The following is a 26,722-nucleotide window of genomic DNA, read 5'->3' on the forward strand; positions in this document are numbered from 1 at the left end:
TTAGACACAAAAAATATAAACACAAATCACGCAACAATGTTACGTTTTGAAAAACACCTTGACGCTAGATTGATTACATATAAAGAATTTTGCTAGGTAATAGCATATTTAGTTAATATTGATATCCTGAACTGATATTAAACAATATGGAAAATATTATATTTCATATATTATTTCGGAAACTTTACTGAATTTAACAATTTTGTAAACTTTGACAAAACATCACAAAGATTGACAAGACAAATTGTTTTAAAAACTTTAAAGAGAATAAACTTTTTCATTTGTTCAGCATGATTTTAATGTCTATTTACAAGAAAAAAACGACAAACATAGTTAACTTTTGAAATAATCCGTATTATTTTCAACAAACTTCTCTCATCTTTCGGGCAGCTGGCGAATTCTATTTCGGTAAAAAGATTGTGATTTCACTCAATAATATCAATAATGCTTTTTCATCCCTGATTACGATTTTGTGAAGAAAGTCATTTTGTTTGAATTATAACAACTAGGACATTATCGTATCAGAGCGTCTCACAGTTTCCACAGGCATTCCACTACGTTCTGCATCAATAACATCAAAATGGTCACTTCGAAACCCACTTTGAAACCATTTTATAAATTTTGTGGATCACAGCATCTTCATCTAAACCGAAACAAATCATTTTGGCGGCTTCAGTAGCAATTTTTTTTAACCGGAGCACAAAAAATACAGTGCTTAATATACTCCTTCTGAGAAGACATGGTACAAATTACTATTTTATGAGTTTATTTCGCAAGTAGAGAAAAGTTATGGGGCGTTTGAAAGGGTAAAACTGATACTTCAAAATCCCAAAATAGTAGGAAATAATTTTAATTTATAACAGAATTATAACTGATTGAATGTAAAGATCAATCTCTTTTGTATGTCTAATACACTCATCGATCTCATTTGTATATCTAAGATATACTAAGTATGTAAATTAAATCAGTGCTTTTACATTTACTTGGTCTTAAATAATATTTTGAATTTAAAGATTTTTTACCGCCATAATATAGTTTTAGAAGGACGTTATTTATATTTATAAAATGCTATGTGACTCATCTGCATTTTTGAGATCAACATGATGTCAAAAATCAATTGTGTTCAAGACGGCTGTTGACAAGATGCATGCCCGTTAACAATAAAATAATTAATTGCTTTGCGCTCGACCTACGTCATAATATTTCATATTTCTACCACGGAAAGAACTGTCCTCCAAGGCAAATTAACTGAAAAATAAAACCAGAGTTAATTTGACAATCATATCCGCAATAACAAGCTGAATTAGACTTAAAGAAATTATTATTATATTTAAATCACAAAGAGGTTTTGAAAAGAAAGATAATATCATATTTATAGCCGATATTAGTAATTAACTATAATAGTATAATAATAGTATTATAATTGTTATGAACGTTTGTAACGTAATACAATTTTTCTGATATAAATTCTTGTTGGTATCGAACAATTTATATTTGGAAAATATTATGTTTTATATACCACTTCGCAAATTTCATGGAATGTAACAAATTTATAAATCATGATGAAACATATTGCGAAGATTAACAAGAAGAATTACTTTGAAAACTTATAAAATAGAATAAATTTATTACTTATTTACTATAAATATGTCACTTATTAAATTGAGAAATAAAAAAAGTTTGATATGATAAAATTTGATATATTAATATTAAAATTAGTATTTTATAGGAAAATGAATAGAATTTATCGAGATCAGCAAATTCAATAACCTATACTTTTATTGGCTAATTCAGTAGGCTATATTTTATTTATTTATCCTTGAGACATCTTACAGAAGATAGTGCCTGGATTCTTAAGCTATTTGAGATTAACGGATATATGTAGTGGACACTTATGAAAGATTTATATTGTATTGGGTGAGTGCAAAAGTTCGTGCGGAGTTTCAATAGATGGAGTTATAAGCGTCGTAAAGTGTTGTCATTAATACTTCCATCTACATATTATATAACGTTGGAAAGGTGACGTCTTCAGCTGTTATTAAAAAAAAAATCATTTGTTTTCATACAAACTGCTTCGAGAAATATCACTTTAAAAATGAGTATCGATAAGGTGCATTTACGGCATGTTATGCTTTACGAGTTTCGGAAGGGAATAAACGTTGCCGCAACCATAAAAAACATTCAGGATGTTTATCAGGATGAAGCACCAGCTAAACGAACTGTGGAAAAATGGTTTGCTAAATTTCGGCGCGGAGAATTTAACCTTGAAGACGAGCCACGCTCTGGTCGACCTTTTGACATTGATGACGATGTTTTGCGTACTTTAGTGCTCAATAATCCGCGAATTTCAACAGAAGAAGTTGCTACAGCACTAAACGTTGACCGATCAACCGCTTTTCGGCGTTTAAAAAAGATGGGATTCGATTTGAAGCTCGATATATGGGTGCCCCATTTGCTGACCGAGAAGAACAAAATCAAGCGAATTTCTGTAGCCGTTTCTTTACTCGGGCGGCTCAATAACGAGTCGTTTTTGGATCGACTAGTGACGGGCGATGAGAAATGGGTCCTCTACAACAATGTTCAGCGCAAACGGACATGGAAACAATCAGGTGAGCATGGTGACGCAATGCCAAATGCCAGTTTGCACCCGATGAAGGTGATGCTCTCTGTTTGGTGGGATTGCAAGGGCATAATCTATTTCGAGCTTCTCCCCGCTGGCGAAACGATTGATTCGGACAAGTACTGTCGCCAATTAACCAATCTGAATCGAGAAATAAAAGAGAAACGTCCGATTTTGTCAAGTCGCAAGCGAATCGTCTTTCATCACGACAACGCCAGACCACACGTTTCGAAAAAGACGCTGCGCAAACTGAAGAGCCTGAAATGGGATGTCTTAACGCATCCACCGTATTCTCCTGATATCGCACCATCTGACTATCACTTGTTCCGGTCATTGCAAAATTATTTAAATGGAAAAAACTTTGACTCTTTGGAGGCCTTAAAAAACGGCGTCTCTTCGTTCTTCGAATCTAAACCGCGCAGTTTTTATGATCGAGGCATCCATATGCTGCCAGAACGTTGGGAAAAGATTATAGAAAACGATGGAGAATATATCATTGATTGAATAAAGATTTTTGTTTGCCTAATCACTGTGTGACTTTTACTCACAAACTCCGCACGAACTTTTGCACTCACCCACAATATTACAATATTTAGCAATCTGAAATTATTTCTAATTCTGCATTACAATTAATGAGGTCAAATATATACATAAAGTTTTCACTTAAAATATTTACAATAAATAAATATCCAGGAAACTCCAGAAATTAAATATCACAGTATTATTTGGGATACTTCCAGGTTATCCTAGTGTAACGGTCGAACTCCGCTGTTCGGTCGTTGCTACGCGTTTCGCGCGGATAGTGCTCGTCGGAGTCCGAGTTCGAGGAGGAGTAAAGCAGCGAGACACTTGAAAATGGTAATAGAAATAACTTAGCTTTATTCTATGCTTAATGAGATACGAGAGTTCGGCCCCGAAGGCGCTGTCGCGGGTCGCGTCTATTAGGCGCGCCGGTACGGTACGGTGCGGTGTGGGGAGCGGTACAAGCGCGCGTACGGACGGATAGGCCGCGCGGAAGGCGGGGCCTATTGCGCGACGCGTGTAGACGGTAACGACAGTAACGGCGCGGTGATCGGTCTCGCTTCGCGACGCGGGGCGTCTCGGACAATTATCGCCCAATACTCGTCTCGCAATCGCTCGCGTATACTACATGGGCTGAAAAGTCTTTGGCCTGACATATAGATGGCGCCACAAACTAAAAATCCTTATATTTCCTATAGAGTACCAACCTTAACTTAGATGCTATAAAAATTTCATGATATTTCGTTGACTCGTGTACAAGTTATAGCTTTCGAAGTGACGTTACCTCTGAATTTATCTTTACCATGGAAAAAAAGTGAATTTCGTGTTTTGATTAAACATTGCTTCCTGATGGGAAAAACACTGTTGAAGCAAAGGCATGGCTTGATAAATGTTACGGCACATCTGCCCCACCGAATTCAACCATCAAATATTGGTTTGCTGAGTTTCGTCGTAACCGTACGAGCACAAATGATGCACCACGTTCAGGAAGGCCAAATGAGGCAGTTACTCCAGAAAACATCCAGAAAATCAGTGAAATCGTGTTGAATGACCGCAAAATGAAATTGAGTGAGCTAGCTAACATCATAGGCATCTCAAAGGAACGCGTTGGTCATATCATTCATGAACATTTACATATGAAAAAGCTTTGCGCGCGTTGGGTGCCGCGTTTTTTGACAATTGAGCAAAAAGCGGAACGTGTTCGACTTTCAAAGCAAAATCTGGCCCTGTTTAACCGCAATAAGAAGGAGTTTTTGCGTCGATTTGTCACAATGGATGAAACATGGATCCATCACTACACACCGGAGCCCAATCGGCAGTCAGCGGAGTGGTTATTGCCTGGTGAAAGCCGTCCGAAGCGCCCGAAGACACAACAATCAGCCGGCAAGGTTTTGGCCAGTATTTTTTGGGATGCGCATAACATAATATTCATTGATTATCTTGAACATGGTAAAATTATCAATAAAGAATATTACTGTACATTACTGAATCGATTGGACGACGAGGTCAAGGTCAAACGGCCACATTTGGCAACGAAAAAAATTTTGTTTCACCAAGACAATGCTCCAGCTCACTCGGCTCGCGATAAGACCGATAAATTAAAGAAATTGCGCTATGAATTGGTCCCGCATCCCCCGTATTCTCCAGACCTGGCCCCCAGCGACTATTTCCTTTTTCCCCGACTGAAGCAGTGGCTCGCTGGTAAAAGATTTTACTGGAATGAGGAGGTCAAGTTGGAAACAAATGCCTATTTTGAGGGACTTGACACCGAGCACTATAAGACCGGCATCGAAATGTTAGCGGACCGTTACACTAAGTGCATTACTCTAAATGGAGATTACGTCGAGGAATAAAATACTTTTTTCATTAAAAAAATCGTTTTTTCATTGTTAAGCCAAAGACTTTTCAGCCCATGTGGTAGATGGTCGCCGGACCGGAGATTTCGACTCCCGGTCGAACGTACGCACGCAAGTCGCGGAAGACGCGAAATGATTTCGTCCGTCGGGGCCGAGGACTCTCGACAGAGAAGGCGTACGCACCTTCCCTTTTCCCTACGTTCGCGGAGGAAAGCGACCAAGTGCTGAGGACACTCAGCGGAGACGGCGGACATACCGTCCCGTGTTCTTGGTCGCTAGACGGATCGCCTAAAGGCTGAGTACGCTCAGCGGAGTTCGCCGACGGACGAACCCCTGACTCAAGGCGGCGGTTAAAGGCGAGAGACTGTCGAGTACGCTTGACTGAGCACGCGCACGCACGAGCCCAGGAAGACGGAAGACGACCAAGTATCGCGTACGCTCGATCGAGACTGCGAACGCATAATCCCGCGTTCTTAGTTGCCGGTCGAGTAATCGGAAAGCGGAAGGCAGAGCGAAACGGTCCGGATATTCTCTCTTTCGGCATAAGGCGTCTAGATCGAATCTACGCGGTACGGTTCGGTCTGATGTCTAGAAGCTCGATCGCCGCCGTTTTATGGTTGTTCGCGCTACGATTGATACGGCGGCGATCGAACGGCGCGCCTATCGGCGCGAGGCATGGCGACGGCGCGTGATCGCGGCCGCGCGCGCTAGCGGCAGCGTGTGATCGCCGCGGCGCGCGATAGCGGCGGCGCGAAATAGCGGCGCGCGATCGTCTTCGATCGATTAAGGTTGGCGCAAAGCGCCGTTCTTCGGCCCGACAGGTGGCCGGTCGGGCCGGTAGTAACGAGGTGCATTTGCGCCTCGTTACATCACCCCCCGGCAGAGGGGTCGTCCGGTAGGCGGCGGCTGGACCGGAGCTGGCCGTCCGCGTGGAATCGCAGCATCCAGCGCCCCTCTGGTGTTCGGAGGCGATAGCGGCGGTTGATGTGGACGGCAGAGTGGGGAATGAACTTGTGGACGCCGGGCTCCACTTCGACGAGGACCGGCGGCGGTGGCCTCGGGCCGACCGGTCGGAGTATTTTCGACGGTCGGACGGGAGTCGGACCCGAGGGTGGTCGCGTCGTCGGGAGGAGAGGCGTCCCTGCTGCTCGTTGTGGCGGCGGCGGCGTCCGTTGCGGCGGTGGTGGCGGCCGTTGTGGCGGTGGTGGCGGCCGTTGCGGCGGTGGCCGTTGCTGCGGCGGCGGTCGTTGCGGCGGCGGAGTCGTCGGCGGTCGCGTGGGGCGGGTGGTAGCCCTTGTGGTTGCTGCCAGCGTCTTTGTCTGGCGTCCTCGGCGCCCGGGTGCAGCGGAGGGGCAGCGGAGCCGTTAGCAACATCGCTTTACGGCGCTGCGTCGTGTCTGACTGCTGAATCCTTGTCCCCCTCGCTGGCACTTAGGGGTTCGGCGGCCTTGGCGACGGCGGCGGTGGGCTCGCTGGTGGTAGCGGCGGTGACGTCGTCAGTGACGTTGGCGGTGACGTCGGCGATGGCGTCGCTGGTGGTGGCGACGTCGACGGCGGCGAGGCGGCCGGGGCTCTCTCCTCGTCGTCGGAGAGGGCGAGATCCGTCCAAAGGACGGTGAGATCCTCGATTTCTATGCGAGACTCGCTCATGAGAACCCTTGTGCTTCTCCTCAGCTTGCCAAAAACTCTCGGCTTATCACGGGGCGATAGCTCGAGAAGAGCTATGCTGTGCTTCGCTACGAAACAAATAAACGTTAAAAAGAATACTTATGTTAATGTTGAACACAATACTTAATACTATTATTAATGATATGTAAATGTTTAATATCACACACTTTCACTGTTATTGAACATACCTGATGCCATGTCAACCAATCTTTAAAAATGTTCATACCTAACGCTGTTCTAAATTTTTGGACTCCAACTTTCCTCTTCTCGATTCCACTGGTTGATGATTGGTCCAATTGATCCATTTTCACAGCACTTAATATGTTATTTAACAAAAAATGAACACTATGATTGCACTATCACTATTCTTATACACTGCATATAAACACTAAGTAATACTTATATTACATTAATTAATGATATTAAGAAAATATAATGTTGATGTAACATAACATAAATATAACATATTTAATGTTTACTAGGTAACCTAACCCTAAACCACGTACTCGCGGAAGAAATGCGAGAGAACAATTACGGAAAACACAGATATTTTGCGCGGGCCCCTCCATGCCTCCTCTGTCATGCGTTTTAAACCGTCAGTGGTTTTTGACATATATGTAGCTCTACGTCACTTCAGGCATGCGTTGTAAGCATGGGAAATTCTTTGGATCCCCCAGCACTGCTTCTGGGTTTCTTTTAGTAGTTCTACAATAGTTCCAATGCATTAGGTCGGTTTTGTCGCGGGTGCCGGCCTTTAACTATTTTTTAATAATTTTTTAAACTGAGCGCCAGCACCGCATCACAAGAGTAAAGTATCAGTTTGCTGGCAGTTCCAGCCGACTTCTGGGTTTCTTTTAGTAGTTCTACAATAGTTCCAACGCTTTAGGTAGGTCCCGTCGCGGGTGCCGGCCTTTAATTATTTTTTAATAATTTTTGAAACTGAGCGTCAGCACCGCACCACAAGAGTAAAGTATCAGTTTGCTGGTAATTTTAGCCAACATTTTATATATTCCTGCAGTTTTGCAATTCTTACGCTTTAGGTGATGATATAAAAAAAATATTTTATATAAAAGTTGAACAGTTTCGAGAAGGACGTACAATGATGATCTTGGTTTGACTTTGACGTCTATATGTGTTAAGTCGACGTCTATGTATTAGTAAGTAACCAGATTTACGGACCCCATTGCCACGGGTTTTTTGTACGGGGTTTTTCCTTCCCCGCGGCACGGGTGTCTGGCCTCTACGACACCCGTGTCACGAGCCCGTAATTGACACGCCCGGGAATTGATCTTGGAGGGCTCCTTCTCCGGCTAAGGTGACTGAGGCCTGGGTCGGCCTCAGTCTATCGAGTCCGGCTTGCCTGACTTTTTGTAGTGGGTTGTCCTCCCCTCGTCTGGTGTATGCTGTCATACTTTCGGGCCCAGATGCTCAGGTTTTTACATTGGGTTTTCCTTCCCCTCGTTGGGTGTCCGACATCGCCAGAGTGACAGCAGGTCACCTGACGACATCAGACTTGCGGGCCCCATCGCCACGGGTTTGATTACGAGGTTTTCCTTCTTCGGGTCCAGTTGCCTCCCTCGTGGATCACCTCTTGCGAGTTTACTCCTCCGAGGTTACTCATCGAGCTTGGACGCCCAGGTTTTTGATACGGAGTTTTTCTTCCCCGTGTCTGGTTGCTTACCTCAGCTAGGCTAACGAGCCCGAACGCTCGGGTTTTTGCCTTGGGTTTTCCTTCCCAGAGTCCGGATTCCTGCATGTAAGGCCAGACTAACAAGCTCGGACGCTCATGCTGTAGAGCTCGGATGCCCGTTCTTAGGTTCCACGAGCTGCCCCGGTTCCGCCTGGATACGGGCCTCCCCAGAGCAGCCTCCCAGTCACTGTCTTGTCACCAGGAGACAGCTCCTCCTGGGACTAATGTCGGACGCTCTTAGTCCGGTCCCTCCGTACAAGTCCTCCAGCTGGCGTCCTGCCATAGGGATCCTCAAGCCTCCCCACCACGACAAAGTGGCGACACGGGGAGGAGACATATTATAACCAAAAGCATGGTGCGCGTTACAATATATATACTAGGTGCGCAACTAAGTTTCCGGGTTTCACACATGGATGACGCTAACGACACATGTAGTCGACATACATGTCTGAAGTTGTGTTTTTTATAGCTTGGACATCTGTTAACAATAAACAGTCGTAATACCAACACATATCGCAACGCAAAAATATTTTTTCTAACAACGATGATGTCGAGTTTTGTGCCAAATAAACAGCATTTGCGGGAAGTTTTGCTTTTCTGCTTTAATTTGAAAAAATGTGCAACTGAAGCACATCGTTTGCTTGAGGAGGCCTACAGCGAACATGCACCATCGAAAACTACCTGTGAAGATTGATTTAAACGCTTCAGAAGTGGCAATTTCGACACTAAGGACAAGGAGCCCTCCGGACCAAAAACAATTGAGAACGCCGATCTGCAAGCGTTATTGGATGAAGATGATACGCAAATACAAGATCAACTTGCGGAGGCATTAAACATGACTCGCCAAGGAAGTTCCAAACGTTTACATGCCATGGGAAAAATTCAAAAAGAAGGAAAATGGATGCTGCATAAGTTGACTGAGAGACAGATGGAAAATCGAAGAGCTACTTCCGAAATTTTGCTTTTGCAGCATGAAAGAAAGAGTTTCCTGCATCGAATTGTTACTGGCGATGAGAAGTGGATATATTTCGAGAATCCCACACGCAAAAAATCGTGGCTTTCACCTGGCGGAGCATCAACATCAACGGCACGGCCAAATCGCTTCGGAAAGAAGACAATGCTCTGCGTTTAGTGGGACCAGAAGGGAATCCTGTACTGTGAGTTGTTGAAACCGGACGAAACTGACAATAGGCATCGCTACCGACAACAACTGATCAATTTGAACCATGCATTGCTCGGAAAACGGCCAGAATGGGACACGAGACACGAACGAGTGATATTGCAGCACGACAACGCTCCGTATCATTGCACTTCTATCGTCCAGAATACTGTCAAAACGCTGAAATGGGATCTGCTACCGCACTTGCCATATTCGCCAGACCTGGCCCCTTCCTATCATCACTTGTTCCGGTCGATGGCGCATGGCTTGGCTGGGCAACACTTGGTTAATTTCGAAGAAGTGCAAAATTAGTTGGATGAATGGTTTCGGTTCAAAGACGCGTCGTTTTATCGTCGCGGTATTCATGTATTGCCAGAAAGATGGCAAAAATGTGTAGCTAGCGAGGGATGATACTTTGAATAAACCATTTTTGTATTTCTCTGGAAATTTTCCATTTTTCATTAATCAAAAACACCCGGAAACTTAGTTGCGTACCTAGTATATTATATATTGGGTATGGGAATAAGTTTTAATCGTTTTTTATGTAGACAAAAAACATAGTTTGAATATGAAAATATTAAATGATTTTATTCAAAATATTTTCCATCTGAAGCGACAACTTTCGTCCACCTTTCGGGCAATAAACGAATTCCTCGAGTGAAGAATTCTATTTCTTTCGAGGCGATCCAGTCATCGACCCATTTTTGTATGCTGTCATATGAGGTGAAGCGCTCTCCAGTAAGTGCCGACTGCATCGACCGGAACAAATGATAGTCTGAAGGGGCAATGTCTGGTGAATACGGCGGGTGGAGTAAGACCTCCCATTTCACCCCTTCTAGGTATGTCCGGACGGGTTGACCAACATGTGGCCTAGCGTTATCGTGCTGCAAAATCAGCTTCTCGTGTCTATCGCGCCATTCCAGCCGTTTTTCTTGAATAGCTTGTTTCAAGCGCATTAGTTGAAGTCGGTAACGTTGGGAATTGATAGTTTCGGACGGTTTCAGCAGCTCATAGTTGACTACACCCCGCATATCCCACCAGATACAGAGCATGACCTTTGACCCGTGAATATTGCGCTTTGGCGTTGATGGACCTGGTTCACCTGGCTTCACCCATGCTAGTTTGCGTTTAGGATTGTCGTAGTGAATCCATTTTTCATCGCCAGTGATGATCCGATGCAAAAAACTCTTTCTTTCTTGTCGTTGAAGCAACATTTCGCACGTGACTAAGCGCCTTTCAATGTCCCTTTCTTTCAACTCGTGTGGTACCCAATTTCCTGCCTTCTGAACCATTCCCAGCGCATGTAGGCGTTTCCCAACGGTGGATCGATCAACATCCAATGCAGACAATTCTTCAAGTGTCTGACATGGATCAATATCAAGAAATTTCTCAAGTTCCTCATTTTGGAACATTTTTGGGGCACCATCGCGTTCTTTGTCGTTGACATCGAAATCACCACTTTTGAAGCGTTGGAATCAATATCTGCAAGTTGGCTCCGATGGAGCATGGTCGCCGTAAACATCCACAAGCAAACGGCACGTTTCCGCAGCACTTTTCTTCAAAAGATAGTAGTGGAGAAGAACTTCCCGCAAATGCTGCTTTTTTGGAACAAATTCCGACATTTTCGATGCGATATGAATACTTGCTATTTGCACTCCAAACAAAAGTCTTATACTGCGTTTAACAGCTTACATATATACTTTTTAAATCCATGTATCGAAAGGTTAGAAAAGATGCAAGCGATACTATTAATGCCATCTATGGGGAAACAATTAAAACTTATTCCCGTACCCAATATATTAATAATATATATATAAATAATATATATATATATATTAATATTATATATATTAATAATATATATATATTAATTTTTATTCTCACTTAAACTAAATATAATAGTAGAATATTAAATTATCTAAATCACATGAATAGATAAATATGTCAAAATTCTGCAAAAATATATTATGTATAGTGATTTAGTATAAATATAAACTTTTAATAACATGTTATTTACGAGTTTTAATAACATGTTGTTTATATTCCTGTTATATAATTATAATGTCTATGAATAGAAAATTACAACTAACGTCTATGCAACATACGTGTTATATTGAGTGTTCCCTTTTACTACTATCAGGTAAAAGTTAAAGATTTGTATTTGCTGAAGGGTTACAAAACATATGTTTATCTAACCTTTTTTCATCCTCACAGTGAGTAGAATGTGCTCTTAAAGTTTGGTCACCTATTTCTGAAACACCTTATATAATAATATCTGAGTTCGATAGAGCAGGTGTCTAAAGTGCTTCGAAAGGGTTTCTTTGTTTTAATAAGTAAATTACCGTAAAATTAAGATTGTATTATAAAACCCCATTCTTAGTAACTTATTCCTTCTGACAATATTGTCACGTAAATTTTCCGTCTTATTTTAACACAACCCGCAGGTACTTTAACGTAACCTTTCTCATTTTTGACGTGATCATTCAACATGGCCGCGGTGAGAAAGTGGAGGCTCTAACTGGGGTGGGGGAAACGTAGTTGATTGGTAGAGAGTACATGGTAGGGAGAAGGAAAGGTGGGGATGTAATGCTATATATAATTCGGATAATCGTAATGAGAAGTCAATTCTTTGGCTACCTCCGGTACAAACAGAAATGGAAGCATTCCGGAAACTACTAGAATTTATACATGGACTGTGCACTGTGGATTTTATAGTGCAACTACCACTAGAAATTACTCATTTAATATTGAGCTTGTTAGATAAGGAGTCGTTTTATTCCGCAGCGCACGCATCTTCTCAGTGGTCTGAGATATGTCGTAATTATGATAGACGCAACATTCATATGAAAATTATTAGTTGTAGAAAATACGAGCCCTTCCCGTGGAATGGCACTAGCATCTCAGCAGAAACGTTCTGGCTTTCGAAGAAGAAATCATACGTATCATATTCGAAGATGTCTCGCAAGGTTAGTAAATATTATAATAGACAATATTCAACGACAACATTTAGACACTGTCGATTACGTATATAATTAAGCCTGACATAAATGTAATTAAGTTGTAAACAAAAATTTGTGATACAACATAATTGTAAATAAAATTGTACAAAATTTGACTTTTTATCTTTTGAACCACAACGACAAGTGTAAGACGAACATAGCTTTGCGTCAATGTGTTCTTGCATCTACTTTGCATATATTCTTTTAGATTTAAAAATGTATACCAATGAGATATATGTATAATAAGAGCTGACGAAGCCTTCAGTGAGAGACTATACTAAATGCAACTAATATTGAAAAGTTAATCGGTAGTCTCATTTTGTAAATAATATATTAAATAGGCCATTAAATATAAAATGACCGATGTCCTTAAGTATTAAGTTCGACAGTCGATATCTCTGACATTTCATTGTTATAATTCTTGGTTTTTTTGTTGTAAAGGTACACCATACAAGGTACATCATCCTTTCAAACGCATGTTTGCGTTTGTAATTATCTTGCATATATTCGTAGATTTAAAGATGTACAGATATAAAGATGTATGTAATAAGATATATGTAAAATCTGACCAAACTTTCAGTGAATGACATTTACCTGTGTTTCCTAAGAATCATTACAAATGCACCGTAATTCTTTATAAACGAAATTCGACATTATGACGTGAACATCTGTATGGTGCGGGAGGAAATTGTGGCCAAGACAAAAAAATCAATTTTCTTTTCATAAACTGATAATTTTAAGTGTATAGGATAATGCCTTAAACGTTTTTCAATGTAAAATATTTTTAAAGTTATTCAAGTTAGAAGTCATAGCAGGCAGGTCATAGCGCGCTTAAATTAAAAAGACACAGCCGTCTGTTTGGATTCCACATCTATATGCACTCACACAGTTGACTTATTGCATTCGAGGAAAACTCCATTTCAAACTAGTATTTATTGTCCGTTATAATTATTGAATAGGTCCTGTATATTAGTACGATTAGTTTATTCCTGACCATCGTTCTGAGGAAACACATTTTCATAAGAAACATCCGCGAAGTGTGTGTCTCCAATTTTGACGAAATTTGGCATATTTGTAGAATAGTCAAAAATAAAAAACCCATATTTTTTTTATCGGCAATGGCGCAGGTTTAAGGGGTGAAATTATCCCTCAAAGTTTTCATCTCCTTTATGTTATTTCGATAACTATTGCAGATAGAGAAAAAATTTTTCAACAAAAATTGTACGGTTTTTTATGAAAAATAAAATAGGCTTGGTTAAAATAAAAATATATTTTTTTAACAACATGACCATATCAGATTTAATTAATTTATCAAATTCATTATATGGAAAAAAAGTTAGCATTTTTCATTCTGAATCTATCCATATACAGGGTGCACAATTTATCTGAAAACATTGAAATATCTCGAGAACTATGCATTGGATAAAAAAAAGTGGTTAATGAAAGTTGTTAGCCTCGAAGGGTGGATGTCCCCCTCACAATGATACCAAACTCGACCTCCCACCCCACCCCCTGGGGGTGGGGGTTGGGGACAACTTTGAAATCTTAAATAGAAACCCCCATTTTTTATTGCAGATACGGATTCTACGCCACAAAATACGTAAATTTTGTCCGAAACTTTTTTTTTATTCGTGATAGATGGCGCTGTAATCGCAAAAAATTATATTTTCCGCAATTCTCCAGAAATGATCATTGGATTGAGAAATAAAAAATACCTGTTCAATATTTTTAAAGAACATAATAAAAGTTATTTCCCCCCCATCCTCTCGGGGTAGGGTGAGTGATAACGTTCAAATCTCAAATGGGGACCCACATTTTTCATTGCAGAATTAGATTGTACGTGAAATTTTTATTGAAACAATTTTTTTCTTTGAAACAATTTTTTATAATAAGCCGTAGTTCGCCATACACTCACAGTGGCGCGTCGAGCAGTTCCCTCTTCGATTCGGGTTCCCATTTGAGATTTGAACGTTATCACTCACCTTACCCCGAGAGGATGGGGGGGAATAACTTTTATTATGTTCTTTAAAAATATTGAACAGGTATTTTTTATTTCTCAATCCAATGATCATTTCTGGAGAATTACGGAAAATATAATTTTTTGCGATTACAGCGCCATCTATCACGAATCAAAAAAAAAGTTTCGGACAAAATTTACGTATTTTGTAGCGTAGAATCCGCATCTGCAATAAAAAATGGGGGTTTCCATTTAAGATTTCAAAGTTGTCCCCAACCCCCACCCCCAGGGGGTGGGGTGGGAGGACGAGTTTGGTATCATTGGATGTCCCCCTTCGAGGCTAACAACTTTCATTAACCACTTTTTTTTATTCAATGCATAGTTCTCGAGATATTTCAATGTCTTCAGATAAATCGTGCACCCTGTATATTAAAATATTATTGCGCTCACTCTCGCACTCGTGCTTGCACTCAGGTAAATGAAAACACATAACAAATATGAAGCTCTACTATTCACAGCACAGCTCGTTCAAGCTTTTTACAGGAATAATTCTCTGATCTACAATTCTCGCGTCTGTCCTTGATGACAGTTTGCCGGAAACTCTCTGTCAGCTGTTTTCTTCTTATCGATTTTCCGTAGTCCAGACAATCTTCGTTCAGTTGTCAAAATCAGCATCAGATGCCTTAAGGCTCGCGGACAACGGATACTGCCACAAACCTTGTGGCTCGGATACAATATTAATAATGTTATATAAATATATGTCATTATATGTCATTAGATCAAAGATGTCAAAAATAAATAGTAAAAGGTTATGTATAAATTTGAGAACTGTGGAATGTTTTTAAATATATTTAATTTTGCAGGTACACAATGAATATAATAAGTTTTGTAATAGTACTATTTAAAGAAATTTATAAATAAATAAAATGTCACTATGTAGAAATAACTGGAAGAGTATTTTTACTTTGTTGCACGTAAAAATTGTGATTTAATTATTTTTGTAATTGCATATAATTTGCCAGAGGAAATATATGTTCACAGTTTTGATATTAAATAATCAAAATTTTCTCATAAAGCTTAATTTGGAATATCACAATATTGCTAATTCATATTAATTCATGTAAAATGTTATGAATATAATAAGTGTGTTATATAATAAATGTGTTATAACAGTTACATTGGTAAGTAGAAAATTATAAATAATAAGTATGTTACATGTTACATTATGTTTAATGGGAATTATATAACTGTACATATATCTGTTTTATTAAGAGATTGATATTCATTATTATGTCCTGGAGGAGAAATGTAACTGGATGCTTGCTTTTGCAAGATCCGAGGTACTCGGAGGTCTACGGTGCAGATCAAGGATCGAAATGACTCCTTTATCTGGCGCGGACATACGTCGGTGGTCTTTTATTTAAGTCAGGGAACTGAATCCCTTTATTTGGGATAGAACCGTGAGCGACAGTTGAAGGAAGGGAAACTTTTTGAGAATAATTAGTAGGAAAACGTGATTATGTTTAAATTACAAATTGCCAATTTTATTAGTAGCTAATCGGAAATTTACAATGAAATAAGGTCCGTGAAAATTTACGAAGATTTATAATATGTATATATATATTGGGTGAGTGCAAAAGTTCGTGCGGAGTTTCAATAAATGGAGTTATAAGCGTCGTAAAGTGTTGTCATTAATACTTCCATCTACATATTATATAACGTTGGAAAGGTGACGTCTTCAGCTGTTATTAAAAAAAAAATCATTTGTTTTCATACAAACTGCTTCGAGAAATATCATTTTAAAAATGAGTATCGATAAGGTGCATTTACGGCATGTTATGCTTTACGAGTTTCGGAAGGGAATAAACGTTGCCGCAGCCGTAAAAAACATTCAGGATGTTTATCAGGATGAAGCACTAGCTAAACGAACTGTGGAAAAATGGTTTGCTAAATTTCGGCACGGAGAATTTAACCTTGAAGACGAGCCACGCTCTGGTCGACCTTCTGACATTGATGACGATGTTTTGCGTACTTTAGTGCTCAATAATCCGCGAATTTCAACAGAAGAAGTTGCAATATATAGGATGTTTCAAAAGTAACGGACTACCCTAATAACTCTTCGGTATTGAAGTTTCAAGGAAAATGATCTCAATAAAAGTTGTAGGGATTTAAGTGAGCTACCTTATAATGATCTTGACTTTGACCTTGACTTTTATTTTCAAGGCCATTTGAAGGTCAACTTGCGTTTTTTAAATAAGAACCCTTATTTTTTATTATACTATTTTTTTACTAGTTAATTTGGACAACTTTTATCTAAAATATTTTTTTATTTGTCTAATATTTTTTGAGACATTTGAGGAAAACTTGATAACTTTTTCAATGTTTAACTTACGATATCTCGTTAACTATTTGTCAGAAGAAAAACTGGTACTAAACTTTCTTGCTTTATTCAGTTTCAAAAATATATTGTATTAATAGTGCCTTGATTTTTGTTAATTTACTGATTTTTGGAAATTTTAAAACCATCAAATTAACAAAAATCAGGGCGCTATTGTAACGATATATTCTTGAAACTAAATAAAGCAAGAAAGTCTAGTATCACTTTTTCTTCCGACAAATAGTTAGCGAGATAAGTTAAATATTGAAAAAGTTATCAAGTTTTCCTTAAATATCTCAAAAAATGTTAGACAAATAAAAAAATGTTTTAGACAAAAATTGTTCAAATTAACTAGTAGAAAAAAACAGTGTAATAAGAAATAAGGATTCCCATTTAAAAAATGCAAATTGACCTTCAAATAACCTTGAAAATAGAGGTCAAGGTCAAAGACAAGGTCATCATAAAGTAGCTCACTTAAATCCCTACAACTTTTATTCAGATCACTTTCCTTGAAACTTCAATACTGAAGAGTTATTAGGGTGGTATGTAATTTTTGGGACACCCTGTATATATATACAGGGTGAGAGGTTATAAGTTTACAACCCGAAGTGTGAAGGTAGATGGGTTAAGACAAATATAAAAGTCCTACTATTTTGCGAGATTCGCAATAATTATCGAGTTATTAATGACAGAAATCTGAGGAGTGGGAGCACGCCGACATAGATGACTGGAGAAGCGTTGTAGCTGCTCAGGCCACAGCGCGGCCCATTTAACCTAATAACTGTTGGCGGCGTGCGGCGAGATGTAAACGAGGTAAAACAACGAATAGCGGCGCATAGTCTTTTCCCTCGCCGCGCACCGGCAACAGTTGCTGGATCGACTGGGCCGCGTTGCGACCTAAGTAACTGCAATGTTTCTCCAATCATCTATGCCGGCGCGCTTCCATTCCTCAGATTTCATTGATAACTCGATAATTATTGCGAATCTCGCAAAACGGTATGAGACTTTTATATTTGTCTTAACCCAATCTACCTTCACACTTCGGGTTGTAAACTTATGACCACCCACCCTGTATATATATATATATATATATTATAGAAAAACAATTGCGCTTTGAATCTCGGTTATCCTGAAGAATCGCTTACATGTTCTAATACGGGAAGATCCGGTGACGGAGAAGCACGAGGAGAAGGTGAAGATCGCGTGACGATGCTTCTGAAGAGGAAGAGTAAATTGGTATGAAGCCGCGGAGTAAGGCTGCGTGGAAATCACATGTATCGCCTCGTAGAGATAATGTCAGAAGAGAAATTATCGGGGAAGGGCTCCAGAGTGGAGGAGAGCCTATAGGAGATCGGTCGTCTATGGGACTCAAAGTTGTCGGTAAGAGATAGGAGATGAGCTTCCAGGGGGGATTCAGGATGGAACAAAATAAGAGAACGAGAGTCTTGAAGTGTCTATATCGAGGTGGTGAACAACATGATCCGGTCGGTCTTGCACTATCATTGATATTGATTCGATCTCGAAATCTTTGCGGTCCGAGTAAAATTCTGTTTCCACTAGAAACCAAGGATACCGAGCATGAGCAATATTAAGGTTGGGAACAACAACAAAGGAAAGATGGTGAATCTGTAGAGACTCGGATAGATGGATTCATAAAACGGGGGGGATTTCTAAAAAACACTGGACACGTCCATAAACTAAAGAACAGTATATTTATTCTAAGAACACCACTTGCCGTCCTCCGGGAGACCGACTCGCACGCGTGCGCTCTCTGCGCATCCCGAACAAAAGACGAACAACTCGCGCGTCTGTCGTCAGCCACGCCGCCGTCTGGCCCGAGACGTCCTGCAACGGCAGAGACTCCGAGAATCGGAAAATCCTTATAATTCGGCCATTCTGACTGTTAATCGACCCGATTAACCACAAAGTAGTTCAACTGAACAGACTCAATGTAACAAAACTATCTACTAGTGATTATAGATTATATGTAAAACACATATCACTCCGCTTTGGGTTCTGACAAACTTTGAACAATAAACGCTTCTATTCTAAACTTGAAATTAGCTTGAAATTAAAACGCAAACGCCCAGCGCTGGATCTCTTTTTTTCATTAATTCGGCGTCCATGGTCGCATGTTTGAGGCCTCCCAGACACTATGATATGGAGTTTGAGACAATTGGAAGCCTTCGATGTCCTTCACTACATATCAGGTGTAGTAAAAAGAAATCCATTATTTTTCCAATAGATGGCTTTAGTTATCTGTATCTCGCGTTGTATAAGTCCGATCGGGTTCCACTAGATGGTGTTAGAAAGATGAGATTTCGTACTAAAAAAACTTTTCTGACAGTTTTGTGATTAGTTGACTCAGTTTTGTTTGAGCGCGCGCCAAAGATGGACACTAGCAAAGAGAAAATACGCTATATTTTACAGTTTTTCTTCGATGAAGGCGAAAACGCAAGCCAGGCGGCTGAAAATGTGAATAGTGTTTATGGTCCTGATACTGTAACAGCCAATCACGCGCAATTTTGATTTCGTCGATTCCGTTCCGGTAATTTCGATGTCAAAGATGCACCACGCACTGGAAGGCCAATTGTCGAAAATATCGATAAAATCATGGACATTGTCGAGTCCGACCGTCATGTAAGCACTGTTTCGATTGCCCAAGAGCTAAAGGTTGCACAAAAAACCGTCTGGAACCATTTGAATAAGGCTGGATACAAAAAGAAGCTCGATGTATGGGTGCCACACGAGTTAACGAAAAAAAACCTCATGGACCGAATTTCCATCTGCGAATCGCTGCTGAATCGCAACAAAATCGACCCATTTCTGAAGCGGTTAGTCACTGGTGATGAAAAGTGGATCACTTACGACAATGTCAAGCGAAAACGGTCGTGGTCGAATCGCGGTGAGCCGGCGGAAACGGTGGCCAAGCTAGGATTGACGGCCAGGAAGGTTTGGCTGTGTGTTTGGTAGGATTGGCAGGGAATTATCTACTATGAGCTGCTCCCCTACGGCAAAACTCTTAACTCGGAACTGTACTGTCAACAATTGGACCGTCTGAAGGAAACAATCGCCCAGAAGCGGCCAGCTTTGGCCAATAGGAGAGGAATTGTGTTCCATCAGGACAACGCCAGGCCACACACATCGATAGTGACTCGCCAGAAGCTCCGGGAGCTTGGTTGGGAGGTTCTTATGCATCCACCTTATAGTCCGGACCTGACACCAAGTGATTACCATCTGTTCCTGTCCATGGCGAACAATTTTGCTGGTGAAAAATTCGCTTCAAGAGAGGCTTGTGAAAATCGACTGTCTCAATTTTTTGCCAATAGGGACGAGGGCTTCTATGAGAGGGGCATAATGAAATTACCTTCAAAATGGCAACAAGTTATCGAGCAAAACGGCGCATATTTGACCTAAATCGGATCATTCTAACTATGGTAATTAAAACCTTCAATTTCATGCAAAAATAATGGATTTCTTTTTACTACACCTGATATTAGGTGTACAACTTTGCTTCCGCCGTTTTCCTATAAATGACTTTAGCGGTAAGTAGTGGTTGAAATAAATAGATCATAGACGTCATGCAATAAACTTGGGCATCTGTGAACATAACACTATAGAAACATTAGTCGATTTGTCTGCATCATAAAGTTATTCTCCATTGAAAATGTCAGTTTACGAACCAAATTCTCGTCATTTGCGGGAGGTTTTAATTTTCTGCTTCAATATGAAGAAATCTGCGGCTAAGGTTCATCGAATGCTCTCAAATACTTATGGTGAGGCCGCTATTAGTGAAAGAACGAGTCGTGAGTGGTTTCAACGCTCCAAGAACGGTGATTTTCATGTCGAAGACCGGCAGTGGAAGAGAGAAGGTTTTCAAAGATGCAGAATTGGAGGCATTACTTAATGAAGACTCGTGTCAAAGTCAAGAAGAATTGGCACGATCATTGGGAGCAACTCAACAAGCAATTTCAAAACGCCTCAAAGACATGGGAATGATTCAGAAGCAAGAAAATTGGGTGCCGTACGATTTGAAGCCGAGAGATGTTGAACGGCGTTTGTTTGCTTATGAACAGTTGCTTGAAAGGCAAAGACGGAAGGGATTTCTGCATCATATTGTGATTGAGGACGAAAAATGGGTTCATTACGATAATCCCAAGCGCAGAAAATCATGGGCATATCCCGGCCATGCTTCCACGTCGACGGCCAAACCGAATGTTCACGGCTCCAAGGTCATGCTCTATATTTAGTGAGACCAGCACGGCGTATTGTATTATAAGCTGTTAAAATCGACTGTAACAATCACAGGCGATCGTTATCGAACGTAATTAATGCGTTTGAGCCGAGCATTGGAAGACAAATGGAAGCCGTAATACAACGAGAGACACGATAAAGTGATTTTGCAGCATGACAATGCTCGACCTCATGTTGCGAAAGTGGTAAAGACATATTTGGAAACGGTGAAATGGGAAGTCCCACCTCACCCACCGTATTCTCCAGACGTTGCTCCCTCTGACTGTCACTCGTTTCCATCAATGGCACACTGCCTGGTTGACCAGCACTTCCGGTCTTATGAAGAAGTAAGAAATTGGATCGGTTCGTAGATCGCTTCAAAAGATGACCAGTTTTTTCAACGCGGGATTTGTACGCTGCCCGAAAGATGGGAGAAAGTATTGGCCAGCGATGGACAATACTTTGAATCATAAATGTATAACCAGTTTTTTTACAATAAAGCCTCGAAATCCGGAAAAAAACGGCGGAAGCAAAGTTGTACACCTAATATATAAAATTTAATTTTATAATTCAATTTTATAATAAATAATAAAACGTTTATTCTTGTTATTTTTTATATAATAAGATAGGTATTATTATATATGTATGCATTATATTTTTGTCCTGTGAGAAATAGTAAAATTATTAAAAATATAGAAATATGAAATATAGTAATATAATATTATAAAAATATAATATTATAAAACATAATATTATATTATATATATATAAACATAATATATAAACATATATAATATATAATATATATAATATATAAACATAATATTATAAAAAAAAAGTTGGCACTACGAGGACTCGAACACTCCTCTGACGTAAACGACAAAATACTAGCGTGCGCCTTAGCTTCCGCAGCTACAGCGCTTCACGCTTATTGATTCCTAGTTACTACACTTAACATGTAGCTATTTTTTTAATTGAAAATTTCTCGCAAACGAAGGCCCATGCATGCAAACCCATTTAGGGTTTTTATGTACTCAAATCCCCTATTCGAATGAAATATGACTCATTCTATTATCGATTTTACATGTCTTGTCATCTCCTTGTATCATAGAATAAATGTCTAAAGTGCATCGGAAGAGCTTTTTGCTTTAACAAATAAATTATCGTAAAATTAAGATTATATTATAAAACCCCATCCATTGTAATTTATTTCTTCTAACAATATTGTCACGTTAATTTTCCGTCTTATTTTAACACAACCCGCAGGTACTTTAACATAACTTTTCTCATTTTTGACGTGATCATTCAACATGGCCGCGGTGAGAATGTGTTGGCTTTAACTGAGGTGGGGGGAAACGAAATTGATTGGTAGAGAGTACATGGTAGGGAGGAGGAAATAATGCTCTATATAATGAGGTGGGGATATAATGCTCTATATAATTTAGATAATCGCAATGAGAAGTCATTCCTCTGGCTACCTCCGGTACGAACAGAAATGGAAGCATTCCGGAAACCATTAGAATTTATACGTGGACCGTGCACTGTGAATTTTATAGTGTAACTGCCACTAAAAATTACTCATTTAATGCTGAGCTTGTTAGATAAGGAGTCGTTTTATTCCGCAGCGCATGCATCTTCTCAGTGGTCTAAGATATGTCGTAACTATGATAGACGCAACATTCATATGAAAATTATTAGTTGCAGGAAATACGAGCCCTTCTCATGGGATGGCACTAATATCTCAACAGAAACGTTCAGGCTTTCGAAGAAGAAATCATACATATCATACTCAAAGATGTCTCGCAAGGTTAGTAAATATTATGATAGACAATATTCAACGACAACATATAGACATTATAGGTTACGTCTATAATTATACCTACGACATAACTGTAAATAAATTTTAAATAAATATATGTAACAGACATAAACATAATTGCAAGTAAAATTGTACTACTACTACATAATTGCAAGTAAAATTGACTCTGATTTTTGTTTTCCTGGTGGATCCAATGTGACATAACAATAGGTGTAAAACCTATATAGTCTTGCGTCAGTATGGTCTTGCATCTGGGACTTTGCATGTATTCTTTAGATTTAAAGATATATAGTATTAAGATATATGTAAAAGCTGACGAAACTTCAATGACATTTTAATGACACTTCAAATACACAGTTTAAAAGATAACTTAATAGGATAAGTTAGAAATATGAATTAATATAAGAAATATGGTTGAAATTTTATTTTTATTAGGTGTACAACTTTGCCTCCGCCGTTTTCCTATAAATCTTTTTTTTTTTTAGTCACGGAGGGGAAATCCATCATGGATACCCCCGACACTTGGGAAGTTCGGGGGTTATGTCGGACTCTTACCGATTAAAATCCCTGCGGGATGTCTACCTGTCGGCCCGGTGAGAGGGGAGTTAGGGGAACTATTCCCGTATTGCCTCTCTAACCCCCCGGCCCCAGGACTCTCCGGGAGTCCCGCGCCATCAATGCACCGCGCCCTGTTCCATAAAGGTAATCCAAGGCGAGGTCCCCGGTCGGTTGCGCGACCGGTTGGCCTTCTGGTGTCACCTGAGGAGAGAGGGGACGTCCACCCTCCCTCCTTACTCTTCTCCCTGTTAGTCAGGGTGGAGGGGTTTTAGGGGCGTGGGCTCATCCCCAAATGGGTTGCCACTCCCCTCCTATCCCAACCTATCCGTCGCGCAGAGAAAACCAGGGTTCCAACTCATGTGGAATCCCCGGATCCCCCCTGCGGACGGAGACGGGCCCGAGGCGGCCGAGGAGAAAGACTTGTCCCCCGGTTATCCAGGGGTTCTTCCCCCCTCTCGGCCGACGCCATTTCTGGCCCGCTACCCTCCCCCGGGGGACGACGACCACCACGCCGCCTCCTGCGGCGGGTTCCCGGTCGTCGCTCCCACTCGGCTGCATCCTTCTTGGACAGAACGTCCTTGCAGAAGGAGGCCGCCGCTTCCCATACCTCCTCGCTCCTGCACATGGCCCGGACCAATAGCGGGAGCGACATATCCCCTTCTCAACACCTCACTGCCCCGGCTAGGACACGGCGCTCCCCCCTCCAGGCTGGACATGCAGCCAGAGTATGGTGCGTCGCGTCCAACAGCACGGGGCAGTGGTGGCACCGGGTGGTGAGCTCCTTACCTATCCGGTGCAGATACTTTCCGAAGCAACCGTGCCCCGTCAGCACCTGCACCAGATGGAAGCCGTTTTCCTATAGACGGCTGTAGCGGCAAGTAGTGGTCGAAATAAATAGATTATAGACGTTTTGCAATAAACTTGGGCATCTGTCAACATAACCCCATAGAAACATTAATCGATTTGTGTCTGCATCATAAAGTTATTCTCGATTGAAAATGTCAGCTTACGAGCCAAATTCTCATCATTCGCGGGAGGTTTTAATTTTCTGCTTCAATATGAAAAAGTCTGCGGCTGAAGCTTATCGAATGCTTTCAAATACTTATGGTGAGGCCGCTATTAGTGAAAGAACGTGTCGTGAGTGGTTTCAACGCTTCAAGAACGGTGATTTTCACGTCGAAGACCGGCAGTGGCAGAGAGAAGGTTTTCGAAAATGCAGAATTGGAGGCATTACTTAATGAAGACTCATGTCAAAGTCAAGAAGAATTGGCAGGATCATTGGGAGTGACTCAACAAGCAATTTTAAAACGCCTCAAAGACATGGGAATTATTCAGAAGCAAGGAAATTGGGTGCCGTACGATTTGAAGCCGAGAGATGTTGAACGGCGTTTGTTTGCTTGTGAACAGTTGCTTGAAAGGCAAAGACGGAAGAGATTTCTGCATCGCATTGTGACTGGGGACGAAAAATGGGTTCATTACGATAATCCCAAGCGCAGAAAGTCATGGGCATATCCCGGCCATGCTTCCACGTCGACGGCCAAACCGAAAATTCACGGCTCCCAGCCATGCTTTGTATTTGGTGAGACCAGCTCGACGTAGTGTATTATAAGCTGTTAAAACCAACTGATACAATCACAGGCGACCGTTATCGAACGCAATTAATGCGTTTGAGCCGAGCATTGGAAGACAAATGGAAGCAATACAACGAGAGACACGATAAAATGATTTTGCAGCATGACAATGCTCGACCTCATGTTGCGAAAGTGGTCAAGACATACTTGGAAACGTTGAAATGGGAAGTCCTACCCAACCTGCCGTATTCTCCAGACGTTGCTCCCTCTGACTATCACTTGTTTCGATCAATGGCACACGACCTGGTTGACCAGCACTTCCGGTCTTATGAAGAAGTAAGAAGTAGGATCGATTGGTGGATCGCTTCAAAAGATGATTAGTTTTTTCAACGCGGGATTCGTACGCTGCCCGAAAGATAGGAGAAAGTAATGGCTAGCGATGGACAATACTTTGAGTCATAAATGTATAACCAGTTTTTTACAATAAAGCCTTGAATTTCGGAAAAAAACGGCGGAAACAAAGTTGTACACCTAATAGTATGATTAAGTTTTTAACTTTATGCTTAATAATTTACCGAAAAGGCATTAAAATTTCACATAATACGCTAATATAATATTTTTCACATAATTTTTGGATTTTGCTTTTATCTGAGATTGTGCAACTAGCTTACTATTATGATATATTATAATAGTATATTATAATACTAATAGTATACTATTTCTATGTCCAAATTGCTTTCGCTTAATCCTCATCTATGTTTTGTCTTATCATAGTTGCAATTAATGCGATTATAGTTATGTTGATAATTGAGATTTCATTCATGTTTGTAAACAGATGCACTGATAACAAACAATAAACTCGAATTTCACGAAGCGTACTGTTGTACGTTCCGATTTATAACGTTGCAACATCTCGACAGTTCTCGAAGTTAAAACGTATCGCTACTAACAGTACATTTTCATGACGTCACAGCGTCAGTACTTGCAATATATAAATAAAGGAAAACACCCAATATGTGCAGCAAAGTTTACGCGGTTTTTGCTGGAAGTTACTCAGCAGGAAGGCAGCAGATTTTGGCGCCCAAATACGAGCTGAATGCGGATTAGAGGCGTGCAATTGCTGTTCTGCTCCAGGTTTTATTCAGGGTCTGGAGGGTCTCATTCGTGGGGCCCAAAGGACCCTACAGCGCGGGCAGAGCGGGCTCGTTAGCCTCGGCAGGCAACCGGTCTAGGGGAAGGAAAACCCCGAAATCACACCCGTGTTGCAGGAGCACGTAAAACCCTTGCTATTAATGGTAGAATGTCGACTTGGGAAAAAAACGCCCCGGTACTCGAAGCCGGGGCACGGCGGGAGGGGGCGTACGGTCCCGGCACCCCCCCCCCCCGTCGTCATCATGCGACGGGCCAGGCGGCGCGTGCCAAGCGGGCGCGCCGCCCGAATTGGTTACAGCCCGAAGGGAGGCGCTCTTGGACCGGCTGAGGCCGAGTGTGGGTCGGACGGACCCACCCTCGGTCTTCGCCGGTCCAAAAAGCGCCAAGAAAAGGAGGCGCGAAGCGGATGAATCCGCCTCACCACCGTGGCAGGAGGAGGGGACGCACTTCCCTCCCCTCGGGGGCGTTAGTTCCCACCGAGGGGACGGAGGTGCAACCCCCCGTACGAGTGGGGGTAGGGAGGTATTATCTACCTCACAGA

At 41.0% G+C, this 26,722-nt stretch overlaps 1 protein-coding gene across 1 annotated transcript; it reads right to left on the reverse strand.

Annotated features, from left to right (window-relative positions):
- Positions 1-6,429: 6,429 nt before the first annotated feature.
- Positions 6,430-6,864, reverse strand: LOC109504594 (mulatexin-like). Its single transcript, XM_019845025.2, has 2 exons — positions 6,855-6,864; positions 6,430-6,734 (listed from the first exon to the last, which is right to left on the reverse strand). Exons 1-2 carry the CDS (start codon positions 6,862-6,864, stop codon positions 6,430-6,432), a joined length of 315 nt encoding a protein of 104 aa, XP_019700584.2.
- Positions 6,865-26,722: the final 19,858 nt, after the last annotated feature.

This window comes from Harpegnathos saltator, unplaced genomic scaffold (genome assembly GCF_003227715.2).
Source record: "Harpegnathos saltator strain DR-91 unplaced genomic scaffold, Hsal_v8.6 scaffold54, whole genome shotgun sequence".
Classification (NCBI taxonomy): domain Eukaryota; kingdom Metazoa; phylum Arthropoda; class Insecta; order Hymenoptera; family Formicidae; genus Harpegnathos; species Harpegnathos saltator.